At 42.2% G+C, this 17,018-nt stretch overlaps 1 protein-coding gene across 1 annotated transcript in view; it reads left to right on the top strand.

Annotated features, from left to right (window-relative positions):
- The window catches only part of ZMYND12 (zinc finger MYND-type containing 12), a 29,392-nt gene extending 14,250 nt beyond the window's left edge, over positions 1 to 15,142 (top strand). The window contains exons 4-8 of the mRNA XM_028513816.2: positions 6,257 to 6,426; positions 9,076 to 9,198; positions 10,167 to 10,278; positions 13,991 to 14,136; positions 14,803 to 15,142. Coding sequence (XP_028369617.1) covers positions 6,257 to 6,426; positions 9,076 to 9,198; positions 10,167 to 10,278; positions 13,991 to 14,136; positions 14,803 to 14,928 — 677 coding nt within the window. The 3' untranslated portion in view covers positions 14,929 to 15,142. The remainder of the gene's footprint in view (positions 1 to 6,256; positions 6,427 to 9,075; positions 9,199 to 10,166; positions 10,279 to 13,990; positions 14,137 to 14,802) is intronic.
- The last annotated feature ends 1,876 nt before the right edge of the window (positions 15,143 to 17,018 follow it).

The raw sequence follows: 17,018 nt of genomic DNA, 5'->3' as shown, positions 1-17,018 counted from the left end.
CATCCCATCCTATAAATTGACACATGTTTTGAACTTATTCCATTATTGATGATGTTCATTTAAGTTACTTCAGTAAGGTGGTATCTGCCAGGCTTCTTCTCTGTAAAGTAACTCTTTCCCTTCTTTGCAATTAATAAGTAATTTATGGAGAGGTTTTTTTTTTTTTAAGGTTAATGAGCTCTCTTTTTTTAAGATTTTATTTATTTATTTTTAGAGAGGGAAGGGAGGGAGAAAGAGAGAGAGAGAGAGAAACATCAATGTGTGGTTGCTGGGGGCTGTGGCCTGCAACCCAGGTATGTGGCCTGACTGGGAATTGAACCTGCGACACTTTGGTTCGCGGCCTGCGCTCAATCCACTGAGCTACGCCAGCCAGGGCTTGGAGAGGTATTTTGAACTATGTTAATTATCCCATTCATCATCAAACTTTGAATGTATCCATTCATTTATTTATTCACATCAGTACAGACTCTTGGTTTCTTGTTTTTTTTCCTCCTCAAAGGGTTATAATCCATTACTATCATTAATTTCATGCTCCACTGTCCCTGATTTGGGAAGTGGCAGACCATTCAAGCTGGCTTCTGTGTGTCCTTGACACCCCTCCTTTGTTTTTTGATCACTTTCCTGCTTTCGCGAACGTTTCTCCAAGGAGCCTTGATTTCCTTTAGTGAAAAATGGAATTCAGAAGCCGAGAGCTGTGCGGTAGATGTACGCGTTACTGTTGGAGTGTGGCTGTTGCCAGGCCTCCTCAGTGGACAGATTTAGGGAACACGTGTAAATGTAAAAATGTGTGTGCATGTACACACAAATTTGTGGATGTATACACACATTACATCTAATTTATTTTTATACAACTGTATATATATATATATATATATACACACACACAAATATACAAGGTGGGCAAAGGTAAGTTAATAACAATAATAAATAATAATACAAGAGTAAACTCTGCATTGCATGTACTCACCATTGTAAATCTAATTTTGCCCACCCCTGTATGTGTGGCCATGGGTCCATGCCAGTATCCCAAATTGAGTCCAGCGCCAACTCGGAGTTTAGTCTAATTTTCTCCCATTCCCTATTTGCTGTGCTCTCCTCTGACAGTGAGAATGCTGGCTTCCTTTTTCATTAATATATTTACATATTTAATCAGTTCTCCTTCTATGAACCCAACTCCCCTCTCCAGCCCTTTCCTTTCCCCTTCCAAGATGCCCTCCTCTCCCTCTGTGGGCTCTGGCTCACTTCCAGGCTACCCCTTCTGCATGGATCCCCTCCTCACTGGTTTGGGTACTGACTCCCAGGCCACTTAACTGCAAGAATGTCCTCCTTATCCCACTCAGGTCGTACTGTCCATTCTGGATTGTCCTTCCCTCTTGGGAAGAGCACTGGACAAGGAAACACAGCTCAGGTTCTGTTTATTTCTGACACTGACTAGTTATGGGAGTTTGGAAGTCACCCTGGCCTGTCTCATCATCTCGCATTTGGACTGTTGCCTGCCAACTGGTTTCTGCACATGTCTGGCCTCCCTCCAATCTGGCCTCCACACAAAATGTGATCAAATCACTCTACTATAAAGACCAAACTCCTAAAGCAATCTATGAGGCCCTGCTTGGTCCAGCCTTTATGAATCCTCTCACTTGCCTCATCTTGCATTCTTTCCTCTCTCCCTTTTAAATTACACTGGCCGTCTTTTCATTCTTTATTTTCTCGATTTAAAAAAAATTTATTTTAGAGAAAGGGGAAGAGAGGGAGAAAGGGAGGTAGAGAAATATTCATATGGGAAAGAAACATCAGTTGGTTGCCTTCTGTACACGCCCCCCATGGGGGACCAAACCCGCAACTCAGGCATATGCCCTGACTTGCAATCGAACCTGCAACCTTTCACTTTGCAGGACGACACCCAACCGACTAAGCCACACAGCACGGGGCTTCTTTGGATTCTTTAGAGGCACTCTGGTGCTTCCTTGTTCTGGAAGGCTGGTCTCTAGCCACTGTTTTCACTTCTCCTCTCCTCCCTTTCCCCCTAACTCCTGTTCATGCTTCAGGTCTCAAGTGTTACCACCCCCTTGTCTAGAAGCCTTTCCCAAGCCCCCAGCCTGGGTCAGAAACCTCTTTCTTTTTTCTGAGTACTTCAGTAATAATTATAAACTCATTGATGAGATTATTGAGTACTGGAACTGCATCTATTCTTGCAGTTCATAATGTCTTCACGTCAGAACGGTACTTACTTCTGGTAAGGTACTCAAAAGCCCCTCCCACAGTACCTGATACCTAGTGGGCACTGTGTAAGCCTTTGTTGAATCTGAGTCCTCTTTATGGGATTGTTTTGAGAATTAAATAAGTTTGTGTGTAATGAACAAGAAAGTGCTTTGCCAGCTGGAAAGTCCTGTCCAAATGGAAGGTTTTACTATAACTCCAACTGTCATTGATCTGAAACCTTGCCAAGGTTTTTGAAAGTTTAAATAAGTCACACCCCTTGTGCACATGCCTCTTTCCCATCTTAGAGATTCCTCCCCACTGGAGTGGGGAAATAACAAATGTTCAGCCTTTCTTAAAGTAAAACTTTGGAATTATAATCAACTAGAAATGGTATTCTCTATAACACTTGAAAGAGGAGTCTCCTTCCTCATCTCCCCCTACTGTTGTTGTGCTTTGGAACCAGGAGAGCCTGGGTTCAAATTCCAGCTCTTTCTTCTCTGGTTGGGCAATCCAGGCATCAAGCTTCTTCTTATCTTAGGGCTCTCTTGCACACTGTTCCTTCTGACTGGAATGCTCTTGTCTCCTTGTACATGGCTGGCTTCTTTTCAGGTCATGTATCTGCTTAAACATCACCTTCTCAGAGAGCTGTCCCCTAATCATCCAATCAAAGGATTGTAGGTTTCTCCCTCCTTTCTTTGATCACTGTGTTCTGTTCATTTCCTTTATAGCACTTCATGTTTCGTGAGTTTATTGCAGACCTACTTCATTTTATTATATAAGCTCCTTGAGGTCAGAGATCATGTCTGTTTTATTCACTAATATGTACTCAATAAGTTAGATAAATATGTGGTTGAATGAATGAAGTTTCCTCTTCTGTAAGTTCCTCATTAGATACTTATTTCCCAGGGTTGTTGGCAGACAAATCACAGATGCAGTGGCCTAGCATAGTGCACAGCCAAGAGCAGATCCTCAGGAAATGCGGATTCCCTTTGTTCCCTAGGCATCTCACAGCCACACCTTGGAATTGTCTGTAACTGCTTTATTCTGTGCGCCTTTACTTTCACCCCCAAGTCATGGGTGATCTTCCCCCATTATGTCTCTCAGATCTGCCACCAACCCAGTGTAAGCCTATGGCCTTGCCCTTCAAGTAAGTGTCACTGCTCCTTAATTGATTCTCCTTTCTCTATTCCACGTAATATGAAGATTGACCTTTAGGATAATCTCAGTTCCTTTGTCAGCTTTACCTCCATACTACCTCCACCATTCCCACGCCTCCCCAGGCAAGCACTGTGTATAAGAGGGAATGCCTGTCCCTTCCCACTCTGCTTGAAACAGCCCATTCCTCTCACCTCACTATATCCCACTCTCTGCACTTACAGCCTCACAGTTGGGTTCCCCCGCCCTACAACAAATGTGCCTGTTCCTCTGGGACTACTCTTGTTTAGATGCTGGTTCAACTTGGCCTTGGGTACATCCCTCTTTGCGTTGCCTCCTTGAGTGAGATCTACACAAAGAAAATTTAAAATTACCAGTATATGGCAATGCCCTCTGTCAATTTTTTCTCTATCTAAACAATCTTAGCTAAGAGTCATTTGCTTCTTTAAATTTGAAAGAATCTCAGTCTAAAGGTTTTATTGACAAAACCCAGATGGAAGATGTGACTTGCCATGAGCCAGCTTCATGGGCCTAGGCCTCTTGCTTCTAATCTAGAATTTTCCCACTTTAGTTTCCCCTGTTAGTTTGAGCTTCAGTCAAGCAAAGTTACTTGCTGCCTCTTGTAGACTGCTTCTTCTACACCTCTCCTCTTTTAAATCAAATGATTTATAGGACAAATGATTACAACTTGAATGAAATAATGCTTACATGTGAAGTAGGCCTGGGAGGAAGGACAAAGAACAGAAGGTTGCCTTATGCGTGGTTTATGTCCTCATCACTTGGCCCTTTTTGGTGCCATTTCTGCTGCAGCACCCATCACATGAAATGCTTCATAGTTCTGCAGAGGCTGTCAGTGAGTTTCTGTTCAGTTCTCATAAGAGCCGTAGGAGGCAAGCTGGTAGGCAGGCAGCTGTTATGTATTTTTACAGCTAAACAAAAAGTCTTCAATGTCAACAGTATAAGAATATTAGAGGCCCTGGTCAGGTAGCTCAGTTGGTAGGAACATCATTCCTATATACCAAGGTTGCTGGTTCGATCCCCTGTCAGGACACATTCAAGAATCAATCATAAATAAATAAAGTGGAAGAATAAATCAATGTCTCTATCTCTCCTTCTCTCACATCAATAAATTTTAAAAAATCAAAATAAAGAGGACTTTCACTTAGTGACCATGTGTTGTCCATTCTAGCTCCTAAATGTCTCTTCATGTCTTTTCCATCTCTATGCGCTGTCTTAACTCAGACTCTTAACAGTGCTTGCCCGAACTATTTCAAAAGTCTTCTAGTGAGTCTTCTACTTTTCTTCCACCCCTCTGGCTCCTCCTCCACACTGGCTCCAAAAGAGCCTTCTAAATACAAATCTAATTCTCTCTTCCTTTCTGAAAACCCTCTAATTTTTATCCACATGCATCAGGCTCTTTGACCCAACTTACAGTGCTCTCCGGAATCTGTCCCTTGACTACTCTTTGGCCTCACTTTCTGCCGCTCTGTCCCTTACACTTTTGTGTTCCAGCATCACAGACCAATACATAATTCTCCAAATATGGAGATCTATTTCATATGTCCATGCCTTTGCATATGTGTTACCTCTGCTAAGACACTCTCTCTTCCTCATCTATCTGGAAAACTTTTATTCATTCTCAAAATCCAGCTCAGACTTTCACCATCGTCTTAGTTTGGCTGCCATAACAAATGCCATAGATGGCGTGGTTTAAACAGCAAACATTTATTTCTCGCAGTTCCTGAGGCTGGGAAGTCCAAGATCAGAGTACCAGCAGGCTTGGTGTCTGGTGAGGGCCTGTTTCCTGGCTTCCGGACAACCAGCTTTTTGCTGTATCCTCACATAGCTGAGAAAGAGATGAACTCTCTTGTGTTTCTTTTGATAAAGGCACTAATCCTTTGTACTTCTTATAAAGGCACTAATAAGGAGTCCATTCAGATGACCTAATTGTTTCCCAAAGGCCCTACCTCCAAATACCATCGCTTTGGGGATTAGGGCTTCAACCTATGACTTTTGGGGGGGACACAACATTCAGTCCAAAGCATGGACCATGCCTGTCCCCACTCCAGTGTTTTTGTCCATCCCATCCATAGAATGAAACACTTCATACTCTCCACCTCTTCCAAACCTTCTGATGTTACTATTATTTCACTTACACCATTTTATATATATATTTGTTTTCATGTCACATATTCATTCATTCATTCCCCCAACCCAGCTACACATTTTTTTCAAAGGTAATGGTTTTGATTCATCTTTGAATCCCTATCATTCAACATAAGCTCTTGTACATACATATACATGTAATTCACATGCCATAAAATCCACTCTTTCAAAGTACAATTCAGCAGTTATAGTATATTTGGGTGATTATGCAACAATCACTACATTGAGTTCCAGAACATTTTAGTAAATCCAAAATGGAACCCCACATCCACATTAGCGGTCACATTGCATTTTCCCATATCCACATTTTCTGGACACCACTAATCTGCCTTGTCTCTGTGGCTTGGCCTGTTCTGGACATTTCATATAAATGGAATCATACAGTATATAGCCTTTTGTGTCTGGCTTCTTTTACTTAAAATAATGTTTTCAAGGTTCACCCACATTGTGGCCTGTCAGTACTTCATTCCTTTCCATAACTGAATAATATTCCACTCACAGATGTGGATGGACCACCTTTTGCATTCTACTCATCACTTGATGGACATTTAAATGGTTTCTATTTTGGGGGGGAGGTTGTTATGATTCACCTGCTATGAACCTTCACGAACAAGTTTTTGCGTGTCAGTACAGGTCTGAGGTACTGAGTAAATCAGTGAATGCGTGAAGGCATGTTTATTTCATCATGTGTTTTCTGGCCAGGGTATAGATTATAATCTCTCCTTCTTTTGGACAGGTCTGGGCCGGATCGTCCAGGCTGAGGAGTATCTATCCCAAGCCCAGTGGACAGTCCTCAAATCAACTGAGTGTCCTAATGCCACCCACTCTTTACTGCATCGGAACCTGGGACTCCTCTTTATGGCTAAGGAAAACTACGAGGAAGCCCGTTATCATCTGGCCAATGATGTAAACAATCTAAATTATAGCACCTGAATATTTCTGAGACCAGCTCTGTTCAGTTTTTTTTTTAACCGAGCATTTCTCTATAACTTTTTGGTCTACTACTGACTGTTTGGTGGGGTATTAGCAGGGACACAATTTTAACAACTTGAGCTCAAGCCTTTCTTCTTCACTGTGCAATCTTGGCCAGGTCACACAATTTCTCCAAGCCTCCATTGCTCTGAGGATGATAAAGGGAGGCAGAACAGGGCACTGGTTGAGGGAAGGGCTTTACTTCTAGTTCTAGCTCAGTGGTTTGACCAGCCACATAGCCTCGAACAAATTATTTAACCTCTTTCAAATTATAAAATGGTCTCTGCCTCATTGGGTCATTGTAGAGATCAATAATGGGACAATGCACAAGCAGCACTTTGGCTATTATTTTTATAAACAACATCAATGTCTCTACTTCAGGGTATGGTTATTAATTTCAATGAGCTGGTGGCATTTGAAAGTACTTTATAAGCCATAAAACTCTGTGCAAATGTTAGATAGGATGATGAGAGTGATGATCGAGCAGTTCTTCCAAAATTTCTGAGGTTTCTTCCAAAATCAGGATTTCAGTACTGGACAACATTACCAGAGAGAACACTTCCTGAGCCTGAAATCTGGATGAGTCTTCATGTAGGTTGCTTCTCTCTTCAGCCTTTCTTTCCACTGGGTAACCCTCCCTCTGGTTGGCTGCCACTGCATAATGCCTATAAGTCCAATGGAAACATTCTTTTTTATTGTTGATTTTTTTAGAGAGAGAGGAAGAGAGAGAGAGAGAGGGAGAGAGAGAAACATTGACTTGTTGTTCCACTTATTGATGCATTCATTGGTTGCTGCTTGTATGTGCCCTGACCAGGGATTGAACCCATAACCTTGGTGTATCAAGACAATGCTCTAACCTACTGTGCAGCTGCAGCTGTCAGGCCAAGGCTCAGTGGAAACATTCTTGTGCTGATTAGGCTCCATATCCCCCCACTCCAAATGCATTCTCTGCCCTACTCTGCCCTGGGAGGCTGACTTATGGACTACACAACCTGGGCTCCACTGCTGTGGCTTTAGTTGTGTTTGGAGAGTGAGAGGTGTGGCGGGGGATTGGAGGTTGGGAGGAGAGACAGGTAGGGGCCCTGGTAACCCTGCTTTCTTTCCTTGCTTTTTGAGGAGTCAGGATGATAATAATTCTTTGCTGTTGAAATCCCCAGTGCTCCTCTAGCTTTTGTTGATTCCTTAACCCTTCCGCATCTCTGTAAATAATTCTTTTCATTAAACTGTCTTTAGGAAATAACTTTGAGAGTGTATAAATTTCCACCCGTGAGCCTGTCTAATGCACTTCTTCATCTGTGTTTCTCTTCATAGAGATGGTCTCCACCCTCTGACAAATGAAACAGAGGCCAATTCTGTCTTGAGCTGGGCCTTACTGTAAAGCATTAGATCAAGCTCAGATTCCTCAGCCTAGTTTAAAAAAAAAGCACAGCTTTATTGATACATATCATAAAATTCACCCACTTGAAGTGTATAATTCAATGACTTCTTAGTAAGCTTAATGGTTGTGCAGCCATTAGTACCATCCAGTTCTATAGCACTTTTATTACCCCAAAGAGATCCCTTATACCCATTTTCAGGCATTTCTCTTTCCCACACCCAGCCCCAGGCAGCTACTTTCTGTTTGTCTGGATTTGTGTTCCCTGGACATCCCACGTGAATAGATTGCTATGTGGGTTTTTGCATCTGACTTCTTTCACTTAGCATAATTATTGTGAGGTTCATCCATGTTGTCATGTGTAATCAATATTTCATTTATTGCTGATTAGTAGACCATCATCAGAATATACCACATTTTCTTTATCCATTCATCAGTTGAGGAACATTTGGGTTGTTTCCACTTTTTGGCTGTCATGAATAATGCTGCTAAGAATATACAAGTCTTTGTGCAGACATATGTTTTCATTTTCTTGGGCATATACCTAAGAGTGGAATTTCTGAGTCAGGCAGTAACTATGTGTTTAACTTTTTGAGCACTGCCAAACTGTTTTCCATAGAGGCCGCATCATTTCAGTCTCATACCAGCAGTGTATGAAAATGCACTGGGTTCCATTTTCTCCACATTCTTGACAATACTTGTTGAATTGTGCCTTTTTGATTAGAACCATTCTAGTGCATGAGAAGTGGTATCTCACTTCTTGTGCTTATTAGCCATTGCTATATGTTCTTAGAGACATGTCTGTTCAGATCTTTGTCCATTTTTTAAAATTGATTTTTATTGTATTTTCCATTAGCATCCTCCCCTTATATCCCCTCCTCCCAACAGTCACTGCACTATTGTTCATGTCCATGAGTTCTTTTTCCTTTTTGTTCAATCCCCTTTACCTACTAACCACCCTGCAGAACTGTCAGCCTGCTCTCTATCCATTAGTCTGTCTCTATTTTGCTTGTTAGTTTAGTTTTTTCATTAGATCTCACATAGGAGTGAAATAATATGGTATTTGTCTTTCTCTGACTGGCTTTGCCTATTTTTAATTGGGCTGTTGTAGAAGTTCTTTATATATTGTGGATACAAGTCTTTTTTTAAAATCAGATGTATGATTTGCAAAGAGAACTCAAGCACTCTCCTTCTTCCTTCTGTTCTAGATTTATTTTGCCAGTTGTGCGTTTGGAACAGAGAACATCAGGACCTCAGGAGGCTACTTTCACCTGGCTAACATCTTCTTTGGCCTTAATAAGATGGACCTGGCAGACACACTGTACACCAAGGTGAGCTGGGGAATACGGAAGCTGAGCCTTGACACTTTGGCCTTGTATCTTACAGCTGGCGACAGATCATTCATGAAAAATTTGAAGCACAGAGATATAAAGTGACTTGCCCAAGTTCCCATAGCCTGATATATGATATATTGCAATTTTCTTTCTAATTGTTTCTTCACTTCCAAAAGAGACCAATCCTTAGAATCCACAGGACTATTAGCAAATAATAAGTGATGGATCAATAAGAATTCCAAATAGAATGCCATATGCTCTGTTGTACTCACAGGACTAAGGTAATGTGGGCATAGTGAGGAATGTGGTAGAGAAGGAGATGAGGTTTTTAAGGGATAATTACTGCCAACAGGTCATATGAAGGGATCAAAAAATATGAATGCCCCTTGAAATTTCCCCCTGTACATACGAAAGATTTTAAACTGTTTCTAATGTATTAAAAATTGGTTATGTTCATAGAGTGACACCTCACTCAGCGAGAAACCATTGCTGTGTGTGATACAGGCTCTCGTGCTGCAACTGTTTATTCGTAGTTTGGGCCCACTTGCGAGGAGGAGGCATTGTGCTGCGGCTGGAACGGGATGAGCCTCACGGTCAGACGGACCTGAATTTAATGCCTGGCCGTGCCACACAACAGCCCTTACCAAAAGTCAAGTGTGATCTTAACAACTCGGAGCCTCTGTGTATTTCTCTGTAAAATGGGAATAATAAGACTGTACCTCAGTTGTGCATTGTGAGGATGTAAAGGTTTAGTGATACGTTCTCGGCAGATGGTAGCCATTGTTATTAGACTCCAGCAGGGCTGTCCGCAGATCAGTCACGTGCCCTTTGCAGCCCAGCACTTGTCACACTCACTTTGGCCAGGCCTGTGTGGGCTCCCTGGTTTCCCCCTGCTGCCCTCCCAGCTGGTGGTCCACTGGCTAAGACCTGGCCTGAGTATCTGATTGCATCTTCTTTCCCAACAGGTGTCTGAGATCTGGAATAAATATCTGAACAATCACTATCAAGCCCTCTCACGGGCTCGCATTCAACAAATAGATTTGCTGGGCAAACGGTTTGAGACTGACACTGGCTTGGGTAAGTGGCAGTTCTCCCTATGACGCAGAGCAGTGACTTCCTGTCCATCTCTGGGCCTTGTCCTGAGGGGGAGAGCTGCTGTGTCTGCCGTGGATCACATGCCATCTCTCCCATCTGGCTTATGGGAAAACTGAGACGGGGGATCAAAGGGATTTTACCAGAAGTCAGATTCCTAGCATCACAAACAGCCTTTTGGGACAGATTTGGAGGAAAAAAGACCCTGCCAGAGCCCACTGTGACTTCTGTAGAGTATCCGTGTCTTATGTGTTATCCCTCCAAGGCACATAAGCCTAGGAGGACTCAACACAGAAGTCATATTACTCATTTGTCCTGATGCCCCATCCTCTTCCTTTACTGGACAGCGAGCTTCTCAGTGGCAGCAATGAGTCTGAATCAGACGATCCCCATCCCCAGGCTCAGCACAAGGCTAAGTGTGGAATAGCACTGTACAATATCATTACTCCTGAGATAATAAAGAGACAGAGGATCTAGTGTGTGCCAAAAAGACATAGAATATAGTTGGTGAGACAGCGTATTTGAGATACTGAAAGGAAATTTCTATGAGTACAAATTATATTGTAAGTCTAGCTGCAGAACAAAGAAGTGATCATGGTATCGAAGAGGGAAGACTTCTTCCGGAAGAGGTATTTAAGTTAAGGTTTAAAAAATTAGTAACTTTACTGAGCTTTCTCTCACGATAAAAGTGTTCATCTGAAAGCAGAAAACTTGGAAATCAAAGATATCCAAAGGTAGCCAACCTTAACATTATAGTGTACACCCTTTCTGTCTTTTTCTCTAAGCTTAACACAGGAAGTCCTTGCTTAGTGTCCTTGATAGGTTCTTAGAAACTGTGACATTAGCAAAATAATGTTTAATGAAACCAGTTTTACCATAGGCTAATTGATAGGAATAAGAGTTAAATCCCTACAGCATATTTCTGGTAACAAAAACATCACCAAACTCCTAAATAAAGACCCAAAACACTTCTAATATTTTTTAAAATGTATTTTCTTGATGATGCTATTGCAGTTGTCCCAATTTTTCCTCCTTTGCCCCTCTCCGCCTGGCACTCCTATTCCCTCCAGCGGTCCCTCCCACCTTAGTTCATGTCCTTGGGTCATGCATATAAATTATTTGGCTTCTCCGTTTCCCATAGTATTCATAACATCCCCCTGTCTATTTTGTACCTACCAATTATGCTTCTTTTTTTAAAAAACTATGCTGCTTAATCCCTACACCATTCCCCCCCTTCACCCTCCCAGCTGATAACCCTTCATATCTATTATTCTGTCCCTGTTCTGCTTGTTTGCTTAGTTTGGTTTTTTTTTAGATTCGGTTGTTGATAGTTGTGAATTTGTTGCCATTTTAATGTTCATAGTTTTGATATTCTTATTTTCTTAAATAAGTGCCTTTAACATTTCATGTAGTAATGGCTTAGTGATGATGAACTCCTTTAGCTTTACCTTGTATGGGAAGCACTTTATCTGCCTTCCATTCTAAGTGATAGCTTTGCTTGATAGATTAATTTAGGTTGTAGGTCTTCACTTTTCATCAGTTTGAATACTTTTTGCAAGTCCCTTCTAGCCTACAAATTTTCTTTTGAGAAATCAGGTGACAGTCTTATGGGAACTCCTTTGTAAGTAACTCTCTCCTTTTCTCTTGCTGCTTTTAAGATTCTCTCTTTTTTTTTTAAGAGTTTATTTATTTTTAAAGAGGTGAGGGAGAGAGAGAGAGAGAGAGAGAGAGAGAGAGAGAGAGAGAGAGAGAGAGAGAGAGAGAGAGAGAGAGACATCAATGTGTGGTTGCTGGGGGCCATGGCCTGCAACCTAGGCATGTGCCCTGACTGGGAATCGAACCTGAGATGCCTGGTTCACAGCCTGCACTCAATCCACTGAGCTGCACCAGCCAGGGCTAGATTCTCTCTTTTCTTTAACCTTTGGCATTTTAATTATGGTGTGTCTTAGTGTGGTCCTCTTTGGGTGCAACTTGTTTGGGACTCTCTGTGCTTCCTGGACTAGTATGTCTATTTCCTTCACTAAATTAAGGAAGTTTTCTTTCATTATTTTTTCAAACAAGTTTTTGATTTCTTGCCCTTCCTCTTTTCCTTCTGGTATCCCTATGATTCAGATGTTGTTACATTTGGAGATGTACCAGAGGCACCTTATACTGTCCTTGTTTTTTTTTTATACTTTTTTCTTCTTGCTGTTCTGGTTGGATGCTTAGTTCTTCCTTATGTTCCAAATTGTTGATTTGATTCTTGACTTCATCCCCTCCACTGTTGGTTGCATGTCGATTTTTCCTTATTTCACTTAGAGTAACCTTCTCTTCTCCCTGGGTCTTTTTTATTTTCTTGCTGTACTCAGTGAGTTCTTTGAGTACCCCGATCACCAGTGTTTGGAACTCTGCATCTGATAGGTTGGTTATCTCTGTTTCATTTAGTACTTTTGCTGGGGTTTTGATCTCTTGTTTTCCTTTGGGCCATATTTCTTTGTCTGCTCAATTTGGCAGCCTCTGCGTTTGTTTCTGTGTATTAAGCAGAGCCACTTTGACTCCCTGCCTTAGTAGTATGGCCTGCTTGGATGAATGTGGTTTCTTTAAATCCTTCGTTGTCAGACTTCCATACAGCTCTATATTCTGATGGTTCTGGATATTTTTTATTTTGAGGTTTAGATGTAATTCTTTCTGTGATTGTGCAAGGAGGTGAAGCTTGTTTAACTATGCCTCCATCTTCGCCAGAAGTCCCAACACTTCTAATATGAAACATTAAAATAAATGTGAGCTATACATATAAGATAGATAAATAAAAACAAGTAATAGAATTCTATTCCAACCCACTTATTCAATTTCAAGGTCATGGGTGACTGGAGTTTATCCTGGCAGCTCAGAGCACAAGGTGTACACCCACACTGGATAGGACTCCTTTCATTGCAGGGCCACTTACACACACGCTCACACTCACTCACACTTGGGCAACTTAGACACACCAGTCACCTAATGTGCACATCTTTGGGATGTGGGAGGAAGACTGAGGACCGGGAGAAAACCCATGCAGATATGAGCCAACTCCACACAGAGAGTGGCTCCGGCTGGGAATCATTTTTCCCTCGTCAATGTTATAATGAAATGATGTTGAACAATACAGTGTTATTTGGGACTTGCTGTACTTAAAAATTGCTTTTAAGTATCTGGCCCATTATAACTCATAGTAGTCAATAAATGGTGACTAAAGTCGATCCAAAAACTGCTGGGGGAAATTATAAGTAGAAAGGCTGTTCCTTCAACATCTTTGGATTGGGGGAAGAAGAATTAAGATGCTGCAGCTGCAAGAAATCCGGCTCCCCCCTCCTGCCACAGAGTGGAAGCTGAGCTGGGCCCAAGGAATCCCACTGTGACAAATCCCCTGAGAGATCGAATTCAGGACTCAGAAAGAGAGAAATCTTAGCAACGTTGGAGCTGAGCATTTTTTTAGGTTACTCTGATAATGACATGCTAGACAAAGCTGGGGAGCTGCCTGAAACTGTGTGGCTTCCCGCTCCGCGTGTGGCAGCAGTCATCCCGGTGAAGACCGTGCTGTGGTCTGTGCTGCCTCCCGAAATGTCCCTGGGAGGAGGCTTCAGGAGGCCAGCCACCCTCACAGCCACTGCTCATCTGCCAGGGGAGACTCAGCTGCCCCCTCAGGACCTGTTTCTCCTTTCCTTCCTTTCCACTGCAGATGAAGCACAGGAAGCAGAAGCCATTCAGATCCTCACTTCAATCTTAAACATTCGAGAGTCTACGTCTGACAAAGCTCCGCAAAAAACTGTCTTTGTTCTGAAAATCCTGGTCATGCTTTACTACTTAATGATGAATTCCTCAAAGGCAAGTTTCCCTAGAGAAGCAGTCTGTCTAAAATGGAGGTAGAAATTCCTCTAGTTGAAGCCAGCTGTATACTGCCTGACTGCACTAGCTTTTGCCCCAAGAGTAAAGCCCTCACTCCAGAAAGTTCACATGCTGGTGACATGTGTCACTGGTTGCAGCCTGCATAATGGAAACTGGATCATCTTCTTCCCTTAGGGAGGGACTTCCCAGGGTTGCATAGGTGAACAGGAGCTGGGGCAGTGCTAGGAAGCCTGCAGGGCAGGAGGGCTCTGGGGAGTCCTTGCAGAAATGGAGCAGTGGCTTTAACTACACTCATTAGTGAGTTCCCCCAGGATGGCAATTTACTTGTGGCACCTGTTGTCTCTCTTCCTGCCAATGTCGGTTCAAAAGGCCCTAATTAAGATCCTACAAAATCTCACTTTGCTAAGAAGGTGTACTTAGTTCGTTATGCCAGGTGCTTTTCCTGGTGCCCCCTGCCCCACCCCGCACACGTGTGGCTAGCTGTACGGACCCCGTGTGTGTTCCCAGCTTCCAACAAGAGCTTGGCAGCTGGTGTGAGAAGCTGATGGGTCCTTTCCCTTGTTTCTGGGATTGAGCACAGGTGGGGCTTCCCAGCATAATGCTTCCCTGTAACAACTTCCTTTTCTCACTGCGATTCTATTCTAGGCACAAGAATATGCCATGAGAGCCTTCAATCTAGCTAAAGAAAAACAGCTCAGTGTCCAGGAACAAAACGCCATCCAAGAATTACTAAATCTCATCTCAGCTCAAGAAGCTCAGCCCATGACTTAGTGGCTCATGGGTTCTGCATCAGAGTCCACTCAAGAGACTATCGCACGTCTAATATATTCCAGCCTTGCACAACTGCTTTGTTGGTCCACAAACTGCTGAAGTTCCACCTTCTTCCCCTGTGACTTCACACAAAGTGCATTTTTATTCTTGCATGGCATGTGTGAAGGGATATAGAGCTTTAGACATAGAAATCAGTAAAACCTGTTTATCATGACCTTTGCACTTGGTTTATCATGACTTTGTACAACTTTGAGTAATGTGCTGTCAGCTCACTAACAAGGTATTTGTAATTAAACTGCAAATAGTTTATCATATTTCCCAGAAGTCTCCCAGTGATGCATGTTCCATAGATCTTTGCCAAAAAAAAAGGGATAGGGAATAAGCTATACCGGAGGAAATTTCCCTATTCTACTGGAATTAAATTAATCCGAGGTAGTTTGTGATTAAAATGTCCCTTATAATTCCTAGAGCAATCACTAAGAAACTTACTCTAAAAATAGTTTAAAATCAACAAAGGAGTTAAAATATACTAGAAAAGATCCACTTAATGCAAAAGAAGGCAGTGAAGGAGAAATAGAAGGTCAAAAAGGACATGAGATATATTGAAAATAAATAATAAAATGCAGACATAAAGCATAGGTCTTGGCCAGAGAAGGTGCTGGGCCTTGCAATGAACTGCGGTTCAGGCAGGCTGAGATACTATTCCAGGCTGGTGTCTTTCTCTCCCTAGACAATGATTTGAAGCAGACAAGAGCCATCTATACTGTCTAGAGAAGCACTCTGGAAGGCCCCCTGTGGTGTAGAGGGCAGAGCGCGGGCCTTGGAGTCAGATGTGCCTGGGTTCGAACCCCAAGTGTCTTAGCTTTGTGACCTTGATCTCCCCATAACCTCATTCATTATTGTTGTAAAATGGCCTAGATGTGGCCATGGCCATATCAGCTTGTCCCCAGATGGCCATGGTCACTTAGCATATCTTTTTTTTTTAGCTCCAGATTTGTCAAGCAGCCTGCCCATTAGCACACCTGGGTAGGTTTTTACCCAAGAAGAGGATATGCAAGTCAAGAACATGTTGGAGAGTTTGGGTCCTCCCCGTAAATCAAGTCACTCAGATACATAATGAAAATAGGTCAGATAGACCACCCCATCCCGTAAGGTCTGGGTAAACTCTGCTGGGAACCCCTTCCATAGCTTTGGGCATTCTCGTGCTTCTCTAGGATGCATGTGAAGTCCCAGGGCCTGACTCTTCCGCCAGCCATCTCTCACTCCACTCTGCAGCTTCGGTTGCATTCTCGCTCTCCACGGCGCATCCTGTAGTTGTTTTTTCATCTCTTTAGGGCCACAGCCCTTTCCTTCTTCTTGATTCTCACCCTGCAACCTCGAATATGAGTTAGCTCTTTCAAATAGATGTTTAGTAAAGATTTGTGTGGGGGGCGTGTGGAGGAGGATTGAAACTCTTAGCAGATAATTTAAAAGAAAATATCATAACTTCCTTATTCTATAGAAGTCCTTTAAAGTGCATTTCATTAAACTCCGGTTCTTTCCTTTACCATATTCATTGTCCCTTTCTCTCCCCACCACTATCTATTCCGTCATCCTCTGAATTCTTGTTCATAAATTCTTCCCCGCTAAGTAAATTTATAAAATTATTGTTTATATTATTCATATTGACTGATTTTCCTCTTCATCATGTCATAGTAATTTAATTTTCAATCTCTCTGCTTTCTAACACTTGCATATAAATTCCCCTCCAAATGCTGCTTTACTTCATCCCACATATTTTAAACTGCAGCATTTTTATTGTCATTTTGTTCTAGATGTGTCTTAATTTTTTGTGACTCATGAGTCATTTAGAGATATGATTTTTATTTTCTAAAAGAAGGTGCTTTACTTCTTTGTTGTTGATTCCTAGCTTAATTTTATTGAGGTCATAAAATATGCTGTGTACAATTTTGGCTTTTGGAAATTGGTTGAGATTTTCTTTATGGCTGAGGATTTGGCCAATATTTGTCAGTGATCTGTGTGAGCTACAAGAGAATGGAGTTATAGGGCATGGTGTACTGTATATGTCCATTAGGTCAGACTTGTTCATG

Source organism: Phyllostomus discolor, chromosome 5 (assembly GCF_004126475.2).
Source record: "Phyllostomus discolor isolate MPI-MPIP mPhyDis1 chromosome 5, mPhyDis1.pri.v3, whole genome shotgun sequence".
NCBI classification, from domain to species: domain Eukaryota; kingdom Metazoa; phylum Chordata; class Mammalia; order Chiroptera; family Phyllostomidae; genus Phyllostomus; species Phyllostomus discolor.
This window is presented reverse-complemented; position numbering and strand designations above follow the sequence as displayed.